This window comes from Amphiura filiformis, chromosome 5 (genome assembly GCF_039555335.1).
Source record: "Amphiura filiformis chromosome 5, Afil_fr2py, whole genome shotgun sequence".
In the NCBI taxonomy this organism is placed as follows: domain Eukaryota; kingdom Metazoa; phylum Echinodermata; class Ophiuroidea; order Amphilepidida; family Amphiuridae; genus Amphiura; species Amphiura filiformis.
In genome coordinates, this window is record NC_092632.1 from 21,587,369 (window position 1) to 21,615,247 (window position 27,879).

At 35.4% G+C, this 27,879-nt stretch overlaps 2 protein-coding genes across 4 annotated transcripts in view; one reads left to right on the forward strand and one right to left on the reverse strand.

Moving 5' to 3' along the window:
- The window catches only part of LOC140152796 (uncharacterized), a 39,514-nt gene extending 28,458 nt beyond the window's left edge, over positions 1 to 11,056 (reverse strand). Inside the window, exon 1 of one of the 3 annotated variants that reach the window (XM_072175288.1) lies at positions 10,601 to 11,056. In XM_072175288.1, the coding sequence (XP_072031389.1) occupies positions 10,601 to 10,757 (157 nt within the window). In that variant the 5' untranslated portion in view covers positions 10,758 to 11,056. Of the gene's footprint in view, positions 1 to 3,980; positions 4,057 to 10,501 lie in introns of those variants that run through there. The other 2 variants (XM_072175293.1, XM_072175291.1) reach the window with 2 other exon arrangements.
- Positions 11,057 to 12,247: 1,191 nt separating this feature from the next.
- LOC140152797 (uncharacterized) overlaps positions 12,248 to 27,879 on the forward strand; it is a 278,471-nt gene continuing 262,839 nt past the window's right edge. Inside the window, exons 1-5 of the mRNA XM_072175296.1 lie at positions 12,248 to 12,330; positions 20,124 to 20,245; positions 20,924 to 20,974; positions 22,966 to 23,117; positions 26,141 to 26,209. Coding sequence (XP_072031397.1) covers positions 12,263 to 12,330; positions 20,124 to 20,245; positions 20,924 to 20,974; positions 22,966 to 23,117; positions 26,141 to 26,209 — 462 coding nt within the window. The 5' untranslated portion in view covers positions 12,248 to 12,262. The remainder of the gene's footprint in view (positions 12,331 to 20,123; positions 20,246 to 20,923; positions 20,975 to 22,965; positions 23,118 to 26,140; positions 26,210 to 27,879) is intronic.

Below are 27,879 nucleotides of genomic sequence, written 5' to 3' on the forward strand. Positions count from 1 at the left end.
AAGTTTTCATTGGTTAAGAAAAAGAAAGTCACATTCAAATTGTAGAAATATTAATGCAATTCATTTTCATGCATAACCTAATAATAATGAGACACGTCCTAACCTTTCTTAATGATCAGCACCTACTTTGTTGACACTCTTTAACTTGAATAATCCAAAATCTATATTACCGGGAAATATGTCATGTTTAACATTTGATTTCAATGTTTAACAAATTGTATCAACAATGATGTTATTGATTAACTTAATTAATGGAATCAAGTATGCATATAATTGTCTATGGCATGTCCTTGTGGCATCATATTGTAATATGGTCATTTTCACAGTAAAGGGTGTAACTTTTGATTTTTTGGGTCAAAATTTCAAACCACTTAAATATGTTTCTGTTTACTGTAATCATGCATAGAAGCAACTCAAATTCCAGTAAAATAATGCTTCAAGGCTTAAACCTTTTGATTTCTGATAAAAAAATTGACATTTCCATAACATTTTGGTTAAAATCTAAGAAAAATGTATTTTACATAAGCTCAGAAAATTATGACATGAAAGCTGGAATACATGTGAAATCCCATTCCAAAGTAAGTCAACAGATATAAGTTAAATTTTATACCATGTTTTGCTATGTTTGTAATTGCAATTTTGAATGGAAATTTCCCAATCTTAAACATATTTTTTAAGTTTTAATTGGGTTCCTAAAATAATTTGAATGTCTAACTTCATGTACAAATACTACTTGATGAAAGGAACCTCCCAGCCAAGTTTCACAGAAATTGGAGTTATTTTTAGAATTGGCAATTCAAGCGATTTGTGTTTCGGAGGCTTCAGTTAACAACACAGGTGATCATAAAAGTAAAATATTTGGCTAACTACTACAAGTAAAGTTGACATGAAAAAATAGGTAAAAAATATCACAATTACCAATTTTCATGCTTTGCTTCTAAGTATTGAATTTCAGTTGTGACAAAAATTAAATTATCACAGCAAGTCATTTTTTTTTTTTTTGAGGCTTCATGTTAACAATGGTTAAACATTGCAGAAGTATTTTTTTTTGAAAACAACACTGTTGGGATCATCTAAGCTGTTATTTTCTTGTGTGTATTGAATCAATGATTCTATGTGGCAGATATTGTAGATTTATAGCATGTTAACTTTTTCACCCATTTGTTAAGTATGGTGTTTTTTGCATGTGAAGCCTCCGAAACAGGCTTTTTGGGTATCAGTATATTTTTCAAACATTAACCATAACATCAACAATTTTTTTAATTTATGACATTCTGCACATATCAAGTAACAATTACAATGCAGATATCAGTATGAAACACCAATTTAGATATGCATAGATGATAATTAATCTTATTGTTGTTTCGGAGGCTTCATTTGTTTCGGAGGCTTCAATTGTTAACGGAAAGTTTGTATTGGGTCCCATTTTCAAACGGTGATATATATCTCCACAATTTAAAAAGAAGTGATTTGAAGATCTACTTTGCTACATTTTGATAAATAGATTGGATGAGCTCTTTTATTTATATTTGCCCAAGCTTGCTGAACAGTTTGTTTCGGAGGCTTCAAAAAAGTTAACGGAAAAACGGCTCTTTGAAGTCAAGATTTTATAAAAATTTTGAAAGCTTGCAAATCGACTAATTTTTGTTACCCATTTCAAGTTAAGATATCAACTGTTATGAATCAAGAAGAAGTGAAGAAATAACCAAGAATTACGAACCAAAGCTATACCCACAAAGTTTGTTAACAATTGTTAACGGAAAATGAAGCCTCGAAACGACAAATCTCAAGTCCGGTTCTCAAAAATACAGGGCTGTTCACAATTAAATCTAATGTGGCAGTGTTTACTGAACATATGACCGTACTTTCAGGATAAGAAAAATTATCCATGAACTAACTGAAGAAAACACAGGTTTTTACAAAAATGTTACTGTTTTTATAGTTTTTCAAAATGGCAATATTAGGTACATTTAAGCCTGCTAAAACTGAACGCAGTAACTCCTGAAGATGATTATGCTACCCAAGGTAGCTGCTAACTAGATGACTTATGTGGCCAAAAATTATGGAATTCTGTGGCTTTATTAGAAAACTACGGATCAAAATGTTAAAAATCCAAAGTTACACCCTTTACCGTGAAAATGACCATATACTAATATCATTCCCTGTTATTCTTAATTTATTGATTTCTTATCGTTAGAAACTTTCAACTTGTAGAATTTTTTTGAGCTGATCTTCCAGCTTAGTATTTAGTAAAAGTGACTGAATCAAACTTGTGTATGTTTTTACTTTGAAGTTGATCAGCAGTAGAACAGAAAAGGGCAAGAAAGTGGCAGCAAATAAATTGTGAATACTTGTAAATTGCAATGAAGTAACAACATTGTCACTAAAATTGCAGTATGCTTCATTTCTTCTCAATTTAATACATATATTATTGCTCCCAAATGCTTGGCGGCAATAATATAGTTTTCTGGTGGCTAGTATAAAGTGACTAATGAGTATTTGATCACATTTTCCACTTGATTCTGAATCAATATCACATATCTGGGAGCTAAATTAATTAATGTTCTTGAGAACATACCTGTTACATGAAGTCATTTCACAGGGCAATGCCCTCTACCCACACATTGTTTTGCTAATTAGTTATTGCTTTATCAAGTCAGTGAAGTTGAAGGTTAGTCAGATGTGCATGTCCTGTAATACTCCCACCCGAAGTCAAGTTACAAATTGAAAGTCATAAAAGTATTAAAAGTTCAAACATCTCATTAAAGTTAAAACAAAAAGTCATTCAAATTTCAATGACAAGTTAAAACTTGTTACTATCATGGGTGTTAATTAGACGATCTAATTAACAGCTTCAGGTGTTGTAATTATCATTAACACTAACTACAATAGTAGTTCATAAAGGATACCTTTGTGAGAAACTGGACATTGAGATCAGTCACAAATCTAGAACTAGCCATTTCTAGATAGCATGTTATGAATTCAAAATGTGTATTCTGAGGCAGCAGATCTTGATCTATATTTCAGTTGATTTTGAGCACATTTTACAGAAATTGTAGATTATTTGTGCAGACACTTGAGAAAAGATTTTAAAATAAATGCAGTCAAGTCTTTATGAACTGAAAATAAAATGTTTGTAATGATTATAGAAAACAGATAAATCGGGTAAAAAATAAAATGAACCTAAATGCGAAATTAGTAATTTTTGGCACTGGCTTTGTCCCCTTAACTTTTTTTTTCTGAAACCTGAACCTTATTATTAATTTAATATATTGGTTCTCAAAGCTCCTGTTCCCAATAATAAAATCATGCATTTTATACAACTGTAATACTCATTTTATTTCCCTTTTTAATTTAATTTTCTATTAAATACCCCTAAATGGGAAAATATGAAATGCCTATTTGCTACTTCAGCCTCAGCACTTTGTTTCTGAGTGTTTTCCATCTACAGCAGTGGCATAGATTTATTTTGACATGGGGGGGGGGGGGGGGGTGTTGGAATTTTTATCTTGAAGTATAGTGAATCCAACACCTTTTGGCGACAAAATAAGTCTATGGTACAAATTATGTCCATTAAAAATTTGGAATAAATTTGTGTGAAGCGCAAAAAAAATAGCACTTTTGGGGCTAAAACGGACAAATATGAGTTAATTTAGTCAGAAACCCACAAACAGGCGTCAACATTGGAGGGGGGGGGGATTATCCCCCATCCCCCGGGATCTACGCCTATGATTTACAGCATGTGTTTATCAAAACCGATTGACCCACACATTGCATCAATACTATTAATAAAATAGAGCAACAAAAAACTGCATTAACATATAAACTTCTGAAGAGAATGAGACAAACAATTACATTAATATAGCTTTTAAAATTAAACAATGACTAAATCATTAAACGATGATTAGAAATTGACTTAAACATTCAATTACACACAAAAGAGTTAAAATTACAAATCAGTAAAATAAAGAAGTACATACCATCATATTTTGCCATAATTTCCAAGAGCTATCATACAAGTGTATATAGTACTATGTATTCATAGCAATCCACACGTTATATACCAACAAGCACTCTATAATCAGCCGATAAAGTATCCTAAAAGTCCTATCACAGCACATTCTGGATGAAATAATTCTTGGTCTACCTTTCTCCATGCCATTGCATTAAATACTAACAATTTCACCACATGGCTTGTAAAAAATTACCTGCTTCTAAAGCTGTAACCTAGAACAATGTAATGTCAAAGTTCATAAACCTATGACCTATAGGAATCAATTACAAAATCTTTGAATTTCTCCCACCCATCCTATCTATGTATTTTTTCTGTTTTCTATTTTTATTTATATAATCTTGATCTTCATTCATTCAAAAACGTTCCCATTCATGATGATAGTACCGCATGTCAATCTACTGATGTTATCCGCCCAGAAATATGCTTGTGAGCATATGGTCTGAGCAAGTGTGACACGTGATGCGTAGTGTTATCGTTGTGTATGTATCCATGGAAAGCGTGATGATACCCCGGGGGGGGGCACTCACATGTTAAGGTGGTACGGGTATGTGCGGCGGTCAAGGGTCCCTTTTTCAGGCTCTCCGGCAGTTCCTTAAGCCCCACATTTGAATCTGCTCCAGTTCTTTGAGCCTCAAACTCTGACAATTGTAGCTCTTTAAGCTCAAATTTGGAAAAAATTTAGAAATTTTCAGCTCAACAGCCTATAATTTGGCCCAAATTTCAGTTCTTCAAGCCCCTATTTTGCCCGAAAATCAGTTCTTAGTTCCCAAATTTCGGCGCTCCGCGCCGCACACCCCTACCAAAATTTAACTTGAGTGCCCCCCCCGGGGATGATACAGCGGCTGGCCGTGAACTAACCGGGTTTTGGGCCGATGAGCTATAATGCAGTCAGTGTTGACTGGCTGGCTGTGGCAATTCATTATTCATCAATACATCGCACTACAGCGATACAGCTGTTCACGGCAGCAGTGTTAGTATAGAGATGATCTCAGTCGCATATCAGCACTGAACGCAGACGGTTAGACAGACAGCTAGGGCTAGCTACTATAACATCCATTAACATGTATACTGCAGGCTATGATTACTAGAGTGTGAGCGTGTATGTCAGCTTGTTAGTGTGCACACGATCGTTTGCAGGGTTCACAATTGTATCACAATTGGTTATGGCAATCAAATTGCAATCTACACCGTAGGAAGTCAATTTTCTCATCATTGCAATTATTGCCACAATAGCAACGTTTCATTGTTGTGATAATGTCACTGGCTGACGACTGAGTGGATATATATAGTGTGTAGTGTCTGGAATGAGTTTGATTTTGCAATTAATTTTTACCACGTACATGGTCATTTTGAACATTTTAAAATTTGTGATTTGGTTTCACCAAACTATCGAAGCTAACTGATAGTACTAACTGAATCTTTGGAATGAAACATTTCAGCAAATCAGGTTTGAATTTCATATCTAAATTTGTGATCAGAAATTATTTTTAAAACCCTGGCATTACCAGCCTTGTAGCTGTACCAAGGGGGTGAAGCCAGTCACTGTGAGAATTTGGTCCTGATTAGAGAGGGAAGATCATCCAGAGAAGGCTGATTTAACAGACCTATAATATTTTCATCCTAAATTAACCTGAAAATATTTTTTCAAAGGGGAAGTCTTCCTTTTAAGTGCTCAACTGGCCTGCATCATTCAAAGGAACATGAGAAGTGCATATAGCAAAAAGCTGGGCAGAAAGCCCAAGAATAAAAACAAGCCCTATATTCAAAAAGTGCCAAATGGGAGGGTCATTCAAAGTTTTTCTAAGTTATTGGAAATGTTTCTTGTAAAACCAGGGAAATAGTACAATATACACAGCCTGCTACAGCTGTCATAATATTGTCCCTGTTGCTGCCAAGTGCCAAACACACCAAAATTTGTAACAGGATCATTGAAAACACAGACTTTTATGGCATAGCACCAAACATTTACAATTTTGCTAATTTATGGTAAACAATATTATCAATATTATGACTAACTCTAGTGTCTAAGCAACCATCAATAGCATTGATTATAATCACATACACACAACTACATAAGTACAATGCATAAAAATGAAAGAAAAACAAAGAAAACAAAACAAAAGTAAGCAAATAAAGAACCATTCATTTGCTCTATTTATACCATCAATGAAAGTAACTAAAGATAGCATATTGCTACAAAAACAACAACAACAATATTTTTGTAAGCAATATAATAATGTGTCAATTTTGATTTAGAGCATGAAATCATGAAACACTGCATCGATCAAATGAACCATTAAAAAGCAAATTTTAAGTACAATTAAATGTACCTTTAAAAAGGATTAAAGTGAATAAAACCAGGAATAAAACACGTACCGGTACCTCAAAATGCAAGGCGTCAATACTGCTATGGATTGGCAGCCAACCAGCTAAGCCATAGGCCAAGTGACAATATTATAAATTGATTGTTGAAATTATACTAACCCTCCATGTGCAAGTCAAATGTAGAAAGACTTTTTGTTGTTACAATTTTGACTATCTTTATGTCACTATCAGAATCCTTTTCTAAGATCAGCATTTAATATAGGCCCTATGCATGCCAGGTCAAGAAATTGTGTTCAATATATTTTTTTGGTGGGTGAAAAAAAGAAACATCACAGCTTATGAAGCAAGCATTGATGTTTAATTGTTCCAGCTCACTGCAGACAACAAGATCCCTGGATGTATTGTACTACTCAAGATCATGGTAACCCACTGTGTTTACAAATAATGCAATAATACACCATCCTCCCTGTTGCCAAAACACATCATTTGTTTACTAGGAGTTTACAAGCAATGTGAAAATAATTATCATAAATTTGGAGAAAATTTTCATTGATATTGTTCGAACCTTGATTGTATTTTCTGCAACATGGCAACATAGTATATAGCATGTTATGATGCCTTCAATTTCATAATATATAAACATTGCATCACCATGGGAACAAGTGATGGATGATCATTAACACACAGAGCTACAGAGACTGGTCAATATATAACTTTAGATGATTGCAAGAGGATAAGGTGTTGCAATTTAGGATAAAAATAAGAATCTATTTTATATACTATGTTTACCATTTTCCCCAGTGCTAAAGTTTAATATCTACCCATAAAAGAGAGATTAACCAGTATCCCACATACCCCAAATGTGTCTCCAATCAGGCCTGAGAGTGTCTTTGAAAAAATATCTGTTTTTGGCAAACGGAGGGTCTGGATACTCTGGAACAGCTAAAAAATCTGAAATTATTTAAACCTGTACTTTTGTACATGCAACAAGTGTAGAAAAAACCTGGAAATTGAAAATAAAATATATCAGGAAACTGATTTTAAATCTGGTCTCTTACACCCCTGTCCAATCCAAAATGATCCCCTGGCCTGGGTTCGATTTACTTTGAAAAATGTGCATAGCAATTTTTTAGCGAAAACCTTATTTAGGCGACGTTCTTATAATATTAGCATATGTTTACATTGTAAAAAATTGCTATACAAGCTGAAATTTGTGTAGCAGGTTGTCCAAAATGGGGAGCATTTTGCTCCACGACACAAGTTAAATCGAACCCTGCCCTCTAGATATCTTTTAATGTACATAAAAATGTAATTTACGAAAACCTCCAAATAATAATGACCCCTGTGCATAATCATATTTGATTTTACATTTAGTTATTGAACTCAGACAGGTAAAAATACTATGCCCAGCTTAATGTGCAAGATTCTAGCAAAACTGGGTAGAAAATGATGTACTGGTACCATCTCGTAACACCCCTCAAAACTCATGACTGGCAAAAATTTGAGCATATTTTCACCAAGTGGTCCTTTGAATGTTCAAACAATAATGCCTTGTATCACAAGGCCCTCCTGAATCAGTCCCTGGTTCAAATCATAACAAATTTATTATTTCATAGATGATTGTCCTGAGCTTCTGAATAATATCTAAATTTTAGCTTATAAGTTATAGTTCTATCTTTTGCAAACATTTCTGTAAGAAAATTATGCAATTTGCAAGTCACATGAATTTATCTTTAAAATATTGCAAAAAATGTTATTCACTTTAAACAGGACTCAGGGAGGTACTAGTTTATACAAAGCCGTAGCTGGGGGGGGGGGGTATGTGGGTTCATTTTTTCTGTAAAAAATGTTGCAAATCTGCCCTTTCTTGAAGGAAAAATTCACAAAAGATCTTGCTTGTATGGGAAAAAATTGAAATTAGCTCTTTTTCGAAGGAAACATTCACAAAATGTCCACTATTTAGTTTCCCGCAACCCTCCATAAATCCATGAGTATGAGCATGAGTTTATGATTAATTAATTAATAAATATAGATTTGGTGTTATTTAAGAACAGCCATGCAATTATGCTTTTGTGTGTCCCCCTCCCAACCTGACTTATGTGACCATTAAGTTTTCAAAACATTTTGGTTTGAACAATCCCCATCCCAAATGAAACTAGCTATGTAGAAATCAAAACTGGTATCAGTAACTGTAAAAAAACAACTATATTATACGAGAAGAAATGATGGGCCTAGTTCATTTCCTATGAAAGCAAAGCTATAATGAATGATCCCAATTCAATCAGAATCTTGCTATTTGAATGTCACACAATGATATAATTGAATTACTAATTCACAAATCTTGTCTTCTATAATCTGTCATCTACCACCGGCATCTACCAATGCTTTCTGTGTAAGATCCATCAAATTTCATTCAAGTATTATTTCAAAAAAATAGCTGAGATACTTTAATGAAACACAAACTGAAACAATATTCATGTATATTAGTAGAAGCTTGTGTATTTTGTATTGTCTAAATGATCGACTCAATAAACAAATTGACAAATAGTTCATATTTTCTGTGCACACTGATCAGCTATATGTATCTTTCAAGGTACACAGAATCATCTTTAAATCATCTTCATTTATCTGCAGACACAATCAGCCACAAGGCACCAACCAAGGGCATTAAAGCAATACTGTCACATAAAATAATTCACTAGTAATATCTATGCTGGTTTTAACAAAAAATGCCAACTCATCTTTGGTTGTAAGCAATAGGCAGTAAGAGAAAGCAATGAACTTGATGAATATCAGTACAACATCAAGAGAGCATTTATAGGATTAGTTATAAATTATTTTATATTCCTCTTTATTCTTGACTTTAAAATTTTAAAAAAAATTTAATATTTTTTATTCTTTACCCAAAATGTTGAAATAATATACTGTAATGATAACTGTCAGGAAGGGGTTTTTAAACCAACATGTAAAGTGAAAGAACACCCACTGGGTTTATAAATCAGGTTTGAAGAAAATTTGACAATTTTGTTTTTAAAAATAAGTTTTTAAAGTAAACAAAAAAATCAATATTGTGGTTCTTTGTTAATAATTTTTGTGTTATGTTGAAGTTGTCCTGGACAAAATTTAGTATTTATAAATTGATTCTGCTTGTAAACCTGGAAGGCTGTATTAACAAAACAACCCCAATACACACACACACACAAACAAACAAACACACACACAAACAAACACACATGCAGTGCCAGCCAGGGGGAGTTTCCCCCCAGAAATATCGGTGATGAAAATGGAGACGGCAATGGTAAAGTGTCATTAAATTAAAATGACTAAAAATGGGTTGAAAAATTAACAAATGGGGGAAAAATTGGCTTTACCCCTCACACTAAAAAGCTCATTGCTACTCTGCAACACAGTTCACACAAATATAAATACTTATATTACAAGTTATCACCATGATTACTGGTCTTTTTATCAACCTTCAAACACTTTCATTAATGTAAACAAAAACTACACAACATAATTGTTTACAAGTATTCAACAATATTATTAAATTATTATTGAAGCTTCATATCTGCCAGTGAAATGCCTAGGCCTACTTGTACACCAGCTGCACTGCTTTATAACATGTTAAAAGTGTAACAAAATAATTCAACAAGAGAAAAAAAAAGGTTTGTGTGACATTTTACCTGGCTCAAGTCCAATAATACATAAACCCATGAAGTTGAATCAACCTTTTGTTACATGGTTATTCTTGATTACTGGTAGGCCCTACTATCAACAAAAATATGGGGGTACTTTATTATATGGGCCTATCGCATGGCCCTGCCTGTATTCATGAACATCATATCACTGCAGCATTACCGGTATTTTAATATAGGTTTACCATTTTTGAAACATAAATAAATAATTCATTCAGTTTAAATCACTGAGTGAATGGAATGGGACACACATATGTAGTAAAAAAACGCCGAAAGTAGCAGAATTTGCCAGCACGCGACAAAACTTTTTTTTCACAAACGCCCACGCACAAGTTTGCATCGTAGCTGCCGATAGCAGCGCCAAAGTCAAGTGCGCCGGCCAGGTGTGCAAGTACATGGCACAAGTTTATAAGCTTTTATATTATACACGGGAGAAATATGAAAGAGAAAAAATTCTACAACTCACAAGAAATCCAATGGAAAACACCGTGAAGTTGTATTTAGAAGTGTTGTTTGGTATTCATAAAATAGGCACTGGTAAGCATGGTAAGTAAAGTTCACCCACCTGCCTTCTTCGTTTCTTCGTTCATACTAATTTCCCGCGGAAAAGTTCCTTTAGCTTTTGTTTTGGTGTTGCGCATAGTGCTTGATATCATTCCATAACATGGAATCTCCAAAAGAGATGATGTCATGCCGACATACCATGTATGGTAACGTGTCATCTAAATATGGACAGTGAGAAATACAAACGCAACATGCAAAATGTCCACAGCCAATCACGATGTGAAGATAAAGAGCAAAAAGAAACATGTCAGGACACGCAAAGGCAAATTTCTGGTTTGGCACCAAGCAACGTTCAAACTGGTTGATAAAACAGCACAGGATTCTGTAGTTCTGACCAAGCTTCCTTTAATACGTGTAGTGTCACGCGTCTGGCTGAGCAGAATATACATGTAGACGAAAATGGATGGCGCTCAACATCAGATATTTATGTGTGATATGAAAACATGATCCACACATTTAATAGAAGTCTGGTTTATTATTATCTATAAATAGCAACAAAACAGTCCATCACTAAACTCGACTACTTGTTTTTTTTTCAAATTCGAATGTCCTTTAAAATCACCAAGATGTCACACATGAAGAACAACATCGGCATTGTGTATGATGAGCCTTAGGCCGTGTAAAATTAATATTTTGGTTCTCGTCCCTCCCTCCTCAATTTCTGGGATTTGTCAGATTTTTTTTTTTTTTAGATTTTTCAATTTTTAAGACTTTGGAATGATTTATGAAATCTTCATACATATAAATAAGTTTATTAGAGAACAAGCATCACTTCCAAGTCTTTTTGTGGTACTCTAGGGGTTTATCCCTCAGAATCTCACATTTGAAAAAAAAAAAAAAAAGGCCTCATCGTTTCCTCGAACACTGTTGGAAAAAAAAAAACTACTGACAATGCTAATTTTACATTGAAAAAAAAAAAAAAAAAACAAAAAAAAAACACCTCCCTCCCTCATCAATTCATGAAAATCCTCTGGACGAGAACCAAAACATTAATTTTATACGGCCTTACATCTGGTGTGTTGCCAAAACAAATGGCGCGAAATTTCAAAGTTGAGGGCCTCTTTGGAGATTGATTTGTTTTTTTTAGGGTGATGATCTCCCGGGATGACCTACGGGGCAATGACCTAAAAGTCAAAGGGTACATCCAGGGTTCCAAGAAAACGGGAAGTTGAACCATGTGCCTTTTATATAATATATATTGTTGTATTTTCATGATTTTCGCTTTTGTTTTTGATTGATCATTACACTATATTAATATTAAAGTAGGATGTATTTGTATATTTACACCATAGACGTATAAGAATACGCTAAATTATGATAAATTTATATGATGATTATGAGATAACTTTTTCATTTATCAGCACTTGGCTGTACTGTACACCAATCACGATTTACATATTATTTTATACTTTTTAAATTTTTTTTAAAATTTAATATTAAATTTAAAATCAAAATCTAGTAGGTAATTTGGTTTTTCTTTTTCCACAATAGTAAATATTTACATGATAAACTCCGAGATATAAATTCAGCACTCACCCCTGCATCTCTTCACTAAAGTCGGTCAACACAACACGTGAACGAACTTTCGGTTTGTTTACAAACAAACCTGACCTTACGTGACCCCTGGAATTTCCCACGGTGTCGCGCGGTTCCAAAATTCACAATGGCGGCTTCGTCGAAGGGAAGTCGCGAAGAAAGTGCAGCAAAATGTGCCTTTCAAACGTCACTAAAGTGAGTAAACAGAGATAAATAATGTCTTGATATTAAATCCTTTGAAATTCATGCGATATTATTGTGCATGTGTATCGTCCTTGATGGATATTTTCAGTATTGTAATTCTCGTCTGCTGATGGTATCAAAATTCGACAACCATTACCATGACCATGCATGCATGTAATGATACTGACTTGGTACTTGGGTTGGTACTTGGTTGGTGTTCCTCCACAATACTCAGAAGAGAGTTTTAACTGGAGGGAGAGAGTGGTCAGTTAAATTGTGGGGTCCGTGATTAAAGATGACTTGAAGGAGGCTGGTGTTGCTTGGTTGACAGTGTCTGGTAAAAGTTGGTTCCATTCTGGGGTGGTACGTATTCTGTCGGTCCGTGTCACGTCACTTCCGGTTGATGATGTTCGAGTGAAAACAAGTCCCTGATTCGATTTTTGTTGATGATTTCTGTCATTGGTGTTATGTAAATTTCGATCGCAAATAGTCAGTGGAATCAAACAACCGTTTCTTAGTCTTCAGAGTGGAAGAGACTTACTTGATTTACCGTTTATATACTGACAGACTTAAAATTAAATTCCATGGTCGAGTGTCGTTTTTTTCCGAAATTGAAGGTCACTCCAGCAACATCGCTATGTAGCCTCCTTCACAGCCGGTTTTTGTTGTTCATAACAAACCGTGAGCCACATAAAGTTTGGACCCGAGACTAGAGATAGCCCGGATGTTGGACCGACAGAATATGACTTGCCCACACACAGGGTATAGTACGTATGAAGAAGGAGTTGGCGAATGCGTCAGTGCTGGTGTGTTGTTGTTGGAATTGGAGTGTGTGTCCGCGGCGAGATCTAAGTGGCTTGGGTTGGATGAAGTCTTGATATAATTTGATGTCTAGTTGGCCGTTGATCATAGACTGGTCAGACGACGATGGCATTTCCTCCTAGTCTGAAGCGGCACCCAGTTCAAGTTTTTCATCAAGGCGGTAACGCTTGTGTCCCTGCCATATGTGTTGGTGTTGGTGACAAATCTCGCTGCACGTTTTTGAATTCTTTCGATGCTGTTTATGTTTTTGCTTGTGTATGGGTCCCAGGCGGCTGTTGCGTAGTCAAGGTGTGGTCTTACTAAGTCTAACTTAGGTGAGGTAAAGTCTTTCTTTTATGGATGGGGTGCAGTCATAGAAATTTCGCCTAACAAAGTTAAGTACTCTGGTGGCTTTGCTGATTGCATGGTCAGTCTGTTTGTTCCATCGTAGGTCACGTTGAAATTTGATGCCGAGATAGGCCTACTGAGTGTCATTGGTCTCTTGAAGTTTAACGCCTATCATGTTGTAGTTTGTATACTCCGGGTTATATTTACGAGTCATTCTCATCGTAGTGCATTTTGATGGCTTGAAACGCATCCCCCTTCCTGAAGTTGTTGTTCATCCTCTGAAGATCTTTAATCTTATGGTATTATACAAGACAGTCATCGGCAAATAACCGCACAGTGCTGGAAATATTTTCGTGAATGTCATTGATGAGTAACAGGAATAAATGAGGACCAAGAACAGTGCCTGGGGGGGGGGGGCACCGCTCAGGACAGGGTTCCAGTCAGATGAGCTCCTGTTGACAACTATAGCCAAAATAACAAATTCTCGATCATGAGAGGATGTACCTTCTGCGTCAGCATACTTTTCATAGAATAACACGATCACACGACCTGCATGACCTAACCTTGACCTTGCCTAACAACGACCGTGTGATTGGTCAATTCTCAAAAGCTGTGTTTGCGCCGTAAGCGCCGGTCTTTGCATAGTACGCTTGACGCAAATAACTGCGTACCCAAGTTGGCTCTCATGATCGAGAATTTAATATTTTGGCTATACTCGCTGAAATCTTTTCATGAGGAAGGAGGCTACCCAATCCTTTGTCTTGCTTCTGATACTGATAGCATTGATCGAGAAATCTATCTACTAAAGTTTTATTCAGATTCCCTTTTACAAATTAAGCGTACTGCTAGCCGTCCAGCGCATATTATTTGCACAAGGTTAATGCACACGCTCACGCTTGATGTCGCGCACGTATACGCGATGGTTATTAAGCTGTCAAACATGTCAAAGGAAATCTGAATAACACTTTATCCACGACGACACAATAATTACTGTGTGGATAGTGGGTGCTATAGCCAAAATATTAAATTCTCGATCATGAGAGCTAACTTGGGTACACACAGTTATTTGCGCCGAGCGTACTACGCAAATACCGGCGCTCACGGCGCAAACACAGCTTTTGAGAATTAACCAATCACACAGTCGTTGCTAGGCAAGGTCAAGGTTCGGTCATGCAGGTCGCCTACGATCGTGTTATTCTATGAAAAGTACGCTGACGCAGAAACTTCATTAGAGGGCATGGCAAGTGACTGCCTTGGGTAAAGGACATATTTTGAGGGCATTACGGCAGTGGATGCCTTGCGCAAAAAGTGAGTGAACTGGGGACTTCGTGTTGTACGAATTCGGCGACTTTTGCCAGTGAGTGAACATGGTTAACAGGCATGGTTTGCGTATACATACTAATAGTAATTGAATGGGCTCATGCTGTGGATGCTGGGATAGATTCTCATTCTGTGCCGACTATGAGTCGGGGGAAGATACAAATTTGGACCTTTCCTATTCCTATCCCATCATGCATAGTGCTAGCAGATTTTTGCTATGATATATGCTGATGCCTATTATTTGTTATAAGGCCAAAAAAATCGTTGTGTTGCCCTCACACGCGCCGCCCGGTCGTAAATTTTGAAAATTCCCGACCGGCATTTTTATTTTTATTTTTTATTTTTGTATACACTTTTTCTCATATTTTTCATATTTACGTGTTTTTCCCCGTTTTTTCCACCATTGAAAATCTTGCCGACTCGGTGGATCGAATTTAAAATGAACGTTGATGAATCTGACTTGTTTTGTGTACATAGCTAGTCTCTTGTCACTTGTTTGAATTCTCGATCACGAACTGTGCACGCCACGTGCAAGCCAGTCTGTGTTAAAGCCTATCAGAATATTAAGCGTAATATTTTCATACTCGGCAGTGGGGTTTGACCCCCACCCTTTTTATTTTCCCCCACCCTTTTTACTGAGGCACCCTTTATACTGACAATTCCTGACCCCCACGCTTTTTACTGAGGCACCCTTTATACTGAAAATTCCTGACCCCACCACTTTTTGTATCCATTGATGAAGTCACACGAGTAAATCAAGTATCGCCAATTCTGCACCTATTTCACACGCAAGTCAGATGTTTTTCTCTCCATTAAGTTGATACATATGTGAACAATGCAAATTTTATGTGAAAAACTACGACTGTACTGAACAATAAACATTTTAATGCATAACTGTACTTTTTTGGCGTCCAAATGTTGTTCTTGTCATTTTGTGTTTACTGATTCGTATCTTGTGAGACGTGCGGGTGCGCTACTGCGCTGTGTTCAGCGACTATATCCTACCCTTCTTCGCTCAATCAATTATGCATGATTAATGACGTCACTCACTCATACGTACGATCGATGTAAAGAATAAACTACTACATATCGTAACACGTCATGGAAAAATCGGACATTTGCATATCACATTTATCACTTCCGGGGAGGATATTGTGTACATTGCGCTGGTCTGGACTCACATAAACAGGCGCTGGCCTGTATCAAATGGAATTTTATCTTGCGCAGGTTTGGTGATTTTTCTTGGAATTATGATTGTTTTAGTATTCAATAAAAATATACTGTAAGTTGAAACAATCCCCACGCTTTTCATTTTATTCCCACGCTTTATACCATTCCACGCTTTTTACCCAAAAAGTTTAAACCTCCACGCTTTTACCAATTTTCAGAATTTCGAACCGGCACGCATTAAAAAGCGTGGACTGCCGAGTATGATTTTGTTAGTCCGTTTCTTACTATAATTCCATCAGCCAGGTAATCGCGACAGCCGAGAACTGCCAAATACGGGTAACCGCCTTGTCTTACTATAATTCACCAGAATCTGTCTGTTTGTCTGTCTGTCTGTCTGCCTCTTTTCTCGGAGACCGGGGGTCGCACCCACTTGGTGGATGGGTGCAGCTTGGTATAAGGAAGAATGAGTTTATATTTTTTAAGGTCAAAGGTCAGCGACCGGGTCAAGGCCAATTGAAGTCTAATTTTAAATTGCTCCTATGGAGCTCAAACTTGGTGGGTGAGTGGACATTGGATTAACAAACAAAAGTTTCAATGGTGACCTTTTCGTCAGACCTACGGTTAAGAGGTCATAGGTCAAAAAAGTAGAAATTTCAAATTGCCTCTATGGCGCTCTAACATGGTGGGTGAGTGGACATTGGACTAACAAACAAAAGTTTCCACGGTGACCTTTTTGTCACACCTACGGTTAAGACTAGAGGTCATAGGTCAAAAAAGTAGAAATTTCAAATTGCCTCTATGGAGCTCAAAATTGGTGGTTGAGTGGACCTTGGACTAACAAACAAGTTTCCACGGTGACCTTTTTGTCAGACCTACGGTTAAGAGGTCATAGGTCAAAAAACGTAAAAATTTCAAATTGCTCATATAATGGAGCTCAAACTTTGTGGGTGGGTGTAACTTTGGCCAAGGAAGCTCAAGTTTGCGTTTGTTAGGTCATCCGTGGTCAAAGGTCAGGTCAAATGTCAAATTGAGGGCGAAAGTCAGGTCAAATTGCTCAGCTGTGAGGAAAGTGATCCCAGCCAAAGGACACACCCTGATTTTGAGATCTGCAAAAGCCAATAACCATGATAGCCGAAAACCGCGAAATACGGGTAACCGCCTAGTATTCATTAATTTATCAAATCAAAATTCAAGAAGAAAATAAATAAATGTGTAATATTTTCACTCAAAATACAATAAATATTTTGTAAATGTTTTTTGATGAATTAATTACAAATAATAATGAAAAGATTTATATGTTATTTTACCGTTTTACGCTTTCAAATATTCATGAATATATTTCTAAAATTAAAAAAGTCTTATCGGAATATTAAAAAAGCGTACTATTTTATCAGTCCGTATCTTACTATTACCGTATTCGTCCGAGTATAGTCCCACGTTCGAGTATAGTCCCATCCCCCATTTTTCGAAAAATTCCAGAAATTGTAATTTTTTTTTTAGGTCAACCATGAATGATCCTAGCATTCAGGTCTAGGTCCAGTGACACTCCAAAACCGAAAAAAAAAAAACTTTAGAGTATAAACCCACCCCCCAATTGTGAAAAATGTTCACCTAAAAACAGGTGGGACTATACTCGGACCAATACGGTAACTTCACCGGATCTCTGTCAGTGTGTCTGTCCGCATCTTCTCTCGGAGACTGGGGGTTGCACGTTCCTCAAACTTGGTGGGTGGGTGCAGCTTGGTATGAGGAAGAACCAGTTTATATTTTTTAAGGTCAAAGGTCAACGACCGGGTCAAGTCCAATTGAAGTCTAATTTCAAATTGCTCCTATGGAGCTCAAACTTGGTGGGTGAGTGGACCTTGGACTAACAAACAAAAGTTTCCACGGTGACCTTTTTGTCAGACCTACGGTTAAGAAAAAACGTAAAAATTTCAAATTGCTCATATAATGGATGGAGTTCAAACTTTGTGGGTGGGTGTAACTTTGGCCAAGGAAGCTCAGGTTTGCGTTTGTTAGGTCATCCATGGTCAAAGGTCAGGTCAAATTTCAAATTGAGGGCGAAAGTCAGGTCAAATTGCAAAAGGCTACAATTGAGCTCAGCTGTGAGGAAAGTGATCCCAGCCAAAGGACACACCCTGATTTTGAGATCTGCAAAAGCCAATAACCACTGCCGAAAACCACGAAATACGGGTAACCGCCTAGTATTCATTAATTTATTAATTTATTAAAATGGTAATTTTAACAGTAAGGTTTTTTTTAGCCATTGTAAGTCCAAATGACTTGAAACTTGGCAGAAAGGTGTATTTTTTAAGTAGATCTAGAGAAGTACAGAGCCCTTTTGTTAACAAACCCCTCCAAATTTGAAATATGGTGATTTTTTCCAAAAATAGCCAAATTTTGAACTTTTCGCATAAACACGATCTTAAAACGTCTGAAAAACAAAAACGGAGCAAATTTTGTGAAAACGGGCTCTGTACTTCTTTATTATGCTTCAAACAGTTAAATATTGGTGGTGTTGGACTCATTGTTGTTTTAATTTTTCTGAAAAACTGTGGCAACGGTGGATGTGGCGATGAAAAAAATAGATTTTTGAGTTGAGAATTGACTTGTTATAGGTATACACCAATGATGATTATTTATCCAAAAAGTCAAAAATAACCAAAAATTACCCCCTTAAAAACCACCAACATGACCGACGCGGTACGTAACGTTATCACCTGTTGGATTCCAAATTGAGCTCCTCAAAAATCACAGGACACTGAGTGATTTTGAGCAACAAAACCAGGAGTGTGATTGATGGAGCTCCACCAAATTCTAAACTTGAAGGCCTGAAAAAAGTGACAGTCTGCGGTCGCCCAACTCTAGTCTATTGGTTCTCCAAGTTGCTGAATACTTTTAAAAAAATTGAAAAAAAAGAAGGAAAAAGAAGAATTTTTTTAAATCGATATTGCAAATATCAGGCCAATACCGTTTAACGGTTGAGCCCTTAAATGCACAATATAGTCCAATGCGTCTGCCAAGGTTAGTGAATTGGCATTTATTTTTTTGCGGATTGTGAACGAATTAGTTGATGCCTTGATCTGGTGGAATATGAGACCTGCTTTTCACACTTATCAAATTTGAATGACTTGAAGCAATTGTTTTCTATTTTTAAATATGGGCGGTGATGATCACGATAAGGCCAAAAAAAAAAAAAAATATTGTTGTGTTGCCCTCAAGTGGAAAAATGGGAAATTTGGGTAGGATGGTCGGATTCTTTTTTTTTTTTTTTTTTTTTTTTTAAACCTTCAGTTTTTAAAAATCCCCTCAAAGGCTCAAATATTAAATAATGCTTGTTCAATTAGGGACATTTGTCAATTTTGACTTCTGGATACCTGTTAGACAACAATTAAAGACTAGTCTTACAATAAAATATTAATTTTAAGTGAAAAACATTGAGTTTTTGAACAAATCTGTAAAAAATCATCATTCCAAAAACAAACAAAAATTGCGACCCTGATTTTTCAGGATTTAGGGCAGGACGGTTGAGGGCAACACAACAATTTTTTTTTTTTTTTGCCTAATGATAAAGAAACGCAATCAACAGCAGCTGACAATCAAATGACAACTTTTTTCATTTTTCATGGGAAGTAGGCCAGGCTCTATCGTTAGGTGTTACAGCCTTGCATTTGTGCCTGTATATATTTATACACCTTGTTAGACTCAAGAATGCATTTCAACTACTTAGCTATATTTATCACATAGACTTCCATTAGGTGTGCCAGTTTTGGAAAAGTAGAACATGCTGCACCTACATGTATTATAGTATGCCAGCCACTGTGGCCTAATTCCAAAAATATTCTCTGACTGTACTTGTACTGTCTTGTCTTATTTCTGTCAATTATTTTTGACTTGCTTAGACTACCAAATGCAACATTGGGTCCTCTAGGCTCTTACAGTACCCGGAATATGCGATGATCATTCAAAACGTTCTGCCGCTTGTGCATTATTTTGTCTAATTTCTCTCCCAACAAGTAATACATGTTCATTAACCCATAATTAATTGATAAACAGTACTTTTACAGACATTCCAAAGGGGGAATTGCCCCTTTCTAGTTGGTATGCCACTGTATATCGGTACTTCTCAGAATTAATGCAAGTTTTCATTTGAAATGATTTTACAGAGGGCAGAAAGATCGGCGTACATGGTTGGATCCTCCTGTTGTAGGTGTTATGCCCTATGCCACAGCTGGATTGGAAGGTCTTTACACACAAGTTACTAGACAAGAGCCAGTTTTAGATAATGGTAAGAAATTTCTTGTTCTTGTTGAACAGGTTGTTGTACATGGGAAAGGGATAATGTGGAATATTTGCTGGACGTACAATAGTCATGTTAAGGTTAGCTTATGGTACCCGCATTTTCGATTGTGACAGACAGTTTTCAGTTCTTTCTGCAGTTATCATCCTTGATTTTCTGCTCAAGTGAATAGCTTTGTTCTCCTTTTGTACATTTTCTGCAGTGGAAATGTCAATGTGTAAGCTGCTGTGGTACAGGGTGTATCAAAATGATTGGTAGTTTGGTACCCATTAATATCCAGCTAGCATGACCAAGACGCCCATCAAATGCAGCATAACATTTATCTAATTTGTGGATTTGTGTAATAAAAGGTCATAAATGTATAAATTGTAGTCATTTCAAGAAGATCTGATGTTGAACTTGGAAGAAGCAGGTGTTTTATTAGACGACAAAGTTGATGGGTACCAATTCATTTTGATACACCCTGTAGATCCAACAGCTATTTGCCTGTGTGTTTGTTGCAACTGCAACAGAACATTGCCTACAAGATGTCCAACTATAACCTATCCTTTTCACAGTCCAGGTCTTTTTCTGAATTTAAATCACTACATGGTGGAAGCATCCCAATCGACACCTTGCATCGAAAAACTGTGATGTTTCTATTTTTTTTAAATATTACTGTTTTAGATACAAATGACTTTACAGATGAGAATGGAGTGTTTTGTCCTAAAGCTAACAGTAAGTATCTTGATTGAGGTACAGTTTGATATTTAGTATATTAGGTGGTTTTCATTTGACATAAGGCTAAAAAAATAAACGTTATGTCTCAAAGCCGGTGGCAGTTTTAAAAACGAATGAAGAATGGATTTTTTTGGTGTTTCTTTTTAAGATTTTTTACAACTTAATTTTGAATTAATATGTCATTTGCAAGTGTTCAAAAGTACACAGCATAAAATTGTGGTTGGTTCATTTACACAATTGAATTACAAATATCTATTGTTTTAATGCATATACCTAAACAAATTTTCTTCAAAATATTTCTTAGAATTTCATGATTTTGCAGCCAAAAAAAAAAGGAATTGGATAAAAAATGAAATTGCTGTTTCAGCATAAATGGACGCGCTATAAAACACCAACACACATGGGGCTTTGAGACATAACACATATTTTTCAGCCTAATGATTTGGAGTTATAGTTTTCAAGGTCTGAGACTGAAGTTTCCTAACATTTATATTAATATTATTTTAACTTCAAGGCAAACTTTTTTTAATCACTGAATGTCCTTGGATGATTTAAACAAAATATACTACATTTGTATTCTAGGTCAAGTACAGGTGCAAGTGATAGAGACTATACATGATATCAGTTAGATACAGTTAAAGAGTTGTTTTTGAATTGGAAATTCTAAATTACATTCTTGGGTGTTGAGGAAAACCTAAAATTGTAATTAAGCATTAGAAGTTGACTAGTTATAGGTTAATGAACGAGAAATTAGACAAAATAATGCACTTGCGCTGATGTTGATGCGTCTAATGCACTCCCCCCTTCAGGGCTCGTGCATTAGACGCATCAACATCAGCGCACATGCATTATTTTGTCTAATTTCTCTCCCTATAAGTAATACAAGTTTATTAATCTATTTCATACACGAGAAGAAAAAAACGTGTGATTTTTACTTTTTTTATATCACTAAAAATGTTGGAAAACAGAACCAAATATAAATTCATCAACCCGCCAAAAATGAATCAATCCTACGTGATTTAACGCTGCTGAAACATTGCGCCGTAGTACGCTGAGTGCACAATATACACAATCAATGCATGTTTCGTACTTTTCTAACAGCTTTTCTGATTGGCTGCTTTGATATAGGAGTGTATGAAGTGTGTTTAATGAATATAGTTGTAGATATGATGAACTAGGTCATGGTACATCTGTAATATTAATGCGATGACAGGACTGCCATAATTGGTTTGTTAATGTTTTGAGGGATATCCCTGGACATTCAGGGGTGGAAAATTGTAGAATACCCCAGCAGCGATGGTGCTGAGATTGAGAAAGGGGACCATTTAAGCCCTACAAAATGCAAACCTTTAATTTAAGGGGTCCAAATCTTTCTTACTTTCTTTTTGAGTCTTTTAGATAACATAATAGCATATATATGTGATACGTTCAAGGGGAATGAGTCGGATGTCGCTAACATTGATATTAAGATATTGGCAAAGAAAGTGTTAAAATTCTTTGTTTTCTATTGTTTTCAGTGATTGATAGAGTGACGTCACTTTGCAAAGGAAAGTCGTATCAACTTGGGGTTTTCCGTTTCTGAATGCTCTAAATGTTCTCATTAGAAACATATATGTAAAACTCATTTTCGACCAAGGTCGACATGTGACTCATTCCCCTTGATCATGTCACATATTCAAGGTCATTTTTGGGTCATCCAAAGTCAAATCGCCATAGATTGTTGCAAGTTCATGAAAATTTGGTGGGAACAGCCACTGTAAGCAAGGCAAAAAATGTCCAAGGTCATTTTGGGGTCTGTAGTTCAAACTTGAAAATCAAAAGACTTAAAGTTGCAACAAATAATAATATGATATTTATGTAACAATCATCATAATCATCTAATCATGTTTATTGTAATTGTTTCGGGTTAGCTTACAATGACAATCTGTAACACAGTAATAATTAGATTAGTTAGATAACTTGTTTTCTTGCTATTTTGTACATTGAAGTGCCTTTACTTGCAAGGAGGTACCGTTTCATGGAAACCATTGGTAGTGGCGTCTCCTCCATCACCATTTGTGCCCAGGATACCTTCCGTCCGGATCAAGACAAAGTTGCTATCAAAGTACTTAACGTCAACTATTATCGCCTAGGATATCAGGTAAGGAATATCACGGGCAAAATTCTGAACTTTTTAAGTCAGAATTGATAAATGGATCAGACCTGATAACCAGAGTTAGAAAGGCTTTATGTATTGTTCTTACGATTGAGTGGACAAAATCTTAATGCCTATCAATAAATCCTGTTTTCATGTCATCTTATTCAATCATTAATGCCAAAAATAGCCAAAGTTGAATGTGCAAGAAGTAATTGAGCTCTTTTCTTCCTGCCATAAGGTATTTCCTCATTGTTAACTGGAATGGATCTCAGAAAGAGACGTTGAACTTCACACAAGTTTCATGAAACTTGTAACACCATAATTGAAGTGCCATATTGTAAATTAAAAAAGAATTCTTGAGGCCTGTACAATTTCAATTACAAACTGATTATCAAGTAAATTAGGCTAAAGTCATGTTATCTTCAAAATACAGCTATATGTTTTGTCTAAACTCATCTGACTTTACACAGGTTTGCTATCTTCAGTAGATAGTCATATTTTTCACTGAAACAAATGAATACCTGAGAGGAAGAAGGGCCCAACTCGATCAACTGAGATATTATGAACTTGATATTTGTTAAAGTTTTAGAGACACAAATATGTTTCATCTTCAGGGGACCTTTTAATACATGAATACAAGTCGGAGTTGGGGCCTTCTTCCAATAATATAATGCAAGTGCTAGTTCCGTAAACACATGTGTTATAAATAGCTTCAGAAATTGGGTAATTATCTGTTAATTGCACTAGAAGCATCATGTTATAATGTTAACAAGAAAAAAAATTATATTGCAATGATTGATAAGCAGATTTCATGGATAAACAAAACTCCTCTTTAACCCAATATTTATGGAAGAAAGGCCCAACTCCATGGAGTTGGGCATTTCTTCCATTCAAACCATGATTATGTGTACTTGGAAGAATATTTAGGAGTGGATTTGGGCCCTTCTTTCACACAAGGAAGAACAGTTTGCTGGCAATATAATTATAAATAATGCTGGGCCTAACTCATTTTTGTAAAAGGGTGGAGATGGGCCCTTCTTCCTCTTAGGTATTATGTTTGCTATCTTTAGTAGATAGCAAACAATTACACACTGAACTAAACATGCACTTGCCATAATTAGAACATTAAAAAAATGTGGCATTGTATTCAGTCATTCACCGATGCCTTAATTGAGTAGACACAGTTAATGGATTAATTAATTAAAATATTTTTGTTTTATTTATGTTTTTAATTTGTTTAAAATTATTCTTCACACATGTAAGTGTGAGCTTTGATACCTGTTTTGTGTGTTGTGGTGTTTTATATCATTACTTCATTACTGATCCATAAAAAAAGTCACTCACTTAAAAGGGCATTAATTTTCGTGATCCACAACATCATCTCCCCACTTTTCTCAAAAAAAGTTGAGATTTTTATATCACTGGAAACCTCTGGCAACATAATGTTCATGTGCAAAATATTTCTTGCAGATAAATTTGTTTAGCAAAGATATTGTGAAAATTGAATTTTGTTCTGGTATACCAGAACGAAATTACAACACATTGTCTATGGAGCAGTGTAATGCATAACTCGCAAACGCAAAATCAGAATCAACTGAAATTTTTCGAAATGTGACCCCTCGGCACAACTGAGCCCTGAAGTCGCCAATCATCATTTTTGAGATATTTAACCAAAATATTCTGCTTGAAATTAGCTTTAAAATGATGTATATCATGTCTATAGTACTTGACATTTAAGTAGTGAAAAATCAATAAAACAGTCAATAAATCCTTTGTTTCCTATTGTTTATTGTTAAGTTCGATGGAGCATATCTCAATAGTGGCACTGGCGACATCCGGGCTCAGTTGTGCCGAGGGGTCACAAATAAGCTTTTTTCGTGGATATCTACTGAAAAATGTCATAAAAAGAGGATGCTGGGATCACGAAACACTCCTTTAAGCAAAGTCTACCAAAGAACATTACAATACAAGTTAACTCTTTCAAGTACTTACAGATTTAATAACCTAGTACTGGTACTTGTATGAAACAAAACCAGATCTACTTGAGGATATTTTGTTGAAGCATGATTGTAATTGATTTTTGATAGCTTAATTGAAGCCTGACTTAAAGATGGATATAGTTTCACCAGTTATTTAATTTAAAACATTGATTCAGGACATATTTTAGTCTTAAACTCTTCACTTTTTATACCAGATTCGATAAGAAGTGTGTACAAGAATGAAGTTGATGGTAAAGTAAATAGCATCGCATTAAAAGCAAGATTCAAAAGCCCAAGACTAATATTGGGTTATTGTGCCAACAATCTTAATTTATTTGTATGTTCCTCACAAGCGAGCCTGCCAAGTTATTGACACAATTATATCAAGTTTCATCTAAATGGAATACACTATACACCAGTTTTTTTTTATTTAAAACAATATCACATTAATACTTGTGACCACTAGCCAATTTTGTCCTAATCCTTAAGTCCCTTTTTTATCAAAAAGAGAAGGAAATCAATCTTATTAGCTAGCAGCATGGAATTAGCCAATCATATGATATACTTCCATATATGGCAACAGCAGCCAGGATAAAAATGAGGATTAATTTAATCAAAGAAGAAATAGATTGTGTGCCCATTGACTAATAAAATATCTTGAGAAACCATATAGGGAAGTAGGTCATTTTGTGAGTGTTATTTTACCTGGCCTGTTTTTCCTGTAATTGGATAGTATGTATTTAGATTAGATTCTTTCAAAATCAATGTTACCAGGTGACCAGCCTGGGCTTGGGTCTTCTTCATGCCTGGCTACTATCTATCAGAAAAAAGCTGTAATAATAATATTGACTTAGTTAAAGCTTTTTTCTCAAATTAACGTTTATATGATATAGGTAATGGGGAATGAGTATTGGATGTTGTCAGCACAAGTGTTCTCCCCTTTTTATTCTGGTATTGCTTTAAAGAGCACTTCCGACAGTTATTGGTTTTATTGCTTTTTTCCTGACAGTTTAAAGTATTCTCTTACCTTTGTTTATATTTGTACAGGAGAGCAGTTCTATTAGACGGTTGAACAAAGCAGATCCAGATGATTTCTCTGGAACATTAAGATTATTGGTAAGATTAAAATCACTTGATTGAAATGTAAATACGAACCATAAATCAATGAATAGCTTCTTCAAACTCAAACTAAAAACCTGGACAAAGTACATACTAACACATCATGACTGAACAGATTGGCATTCCATATAATTGGCTGTTGAATACTTGTGGATGTCTGCATCTGAAACTATAGAATTGAATTTGTGTCTGAGCTGTCTGGTGTGTGAGCAGTGTATGTCATGTGTGCAAGTATGTTCAACTAATTTCTGTCATCAGCGATTGTTTTGCCAGTAGGATGTGTGTCAGTACAACATTCAAGTTGAATTATCGTTTGGCCACATGATGAATGTGACTGGAATTGGACAATGGAATTTGTGTAATCTAGATGCCCATATGCACTTGTTACATGCAGTGTTCATATATTTCTGTGAATTAGTCTGGTTCATTATATTCGAAAGACAAGATCAATCTGCAGTTGACATGTTCTTGTTGATATGCAGTAGTCTAGACTAAGCCTTTCATTGCAATGATGAATTGCAAATTGTGAAATTCATGATGTTTTTTTAAATTTTTGATAATTTGATAATCATATTGTGATGACTTCTGAATAATTTCTTGACAGTACAAATGTTTAAAATTAAACTAAAGAAATTCATTCAATTTTTTTCTTGTCCCTTCCTATCAAAATGCTCTGATCATTGTAACCATTTGGTGGTGGTGATGGTGATGATGGTGATGGTGGTGGAAGGGGGAGGGGGTTACCAGAAAAAGTAGTTTTTTGTTACTGCATATTACTGCAAACATTGCACATATGAATCAAGAAATCTTGTAGCCCTGGCCTAAAAAACCCATACAAAATAATAAATGCATGTTAGAGAAGAAATGTTATTATAGTAACTTTAAACAATAAGTACTACTGGAAGTACACATGGAAACTTCCCGTTTGTAGCACCTAAAAGCAAATAAAAATAAATCCTTAAAAATAAACAGGGAAGCATTCTTACCAAGATTATTACTAACACAATTTCAAATGCTGGTACACTCACGGGTGTCTCAGACAGTGATATGCAGCAAAGTAAATAACTAAAATGAAATATTCTTGGGAACCCCTCCCACCGACCTTACTTTTCGAGCGGCAGGAATATTATAACCAAACAATTATTTTTTCCACAGCCTAAACCTTATAATTATTTTGATTCCCAACCACATCAAACTGTTTGTTGACATGAAGTTATTGTGTACTTTCAGTACTTCACAGTGCACAGGAAAAATTATTGTTTATAGTTCTGTTGTGAATATAATTTTAGTTTCTATTTTTGTTTCAATCCAGAAGAAATTATAGAAGCAAACTAAGTATGACACTTTATAAATGAAAACAAATGTTGTTCAGGACGGAGTGGGTTGAAATGTCAATTGCACTTTTCACATACCCTTCAACTGTACAAAATATTCCTTTCACCCACTTCTTGTTTTGTTCAGTTACAGATCATTATTAGTATCATGTGTCTTGAACACCAAGGAGGGTTTCAGATTTATAATAATAAACTGGTTGCATTTATTGGGCTTCATCAGTCTTTATGTTTGTCCTGTCATAATATGCAAAGAAATATAGATCACAATTTAACCAGGCTGATTTAAAATCGTGATTTACATATTGACATAAACATGATCAGTTGGAATCAGGA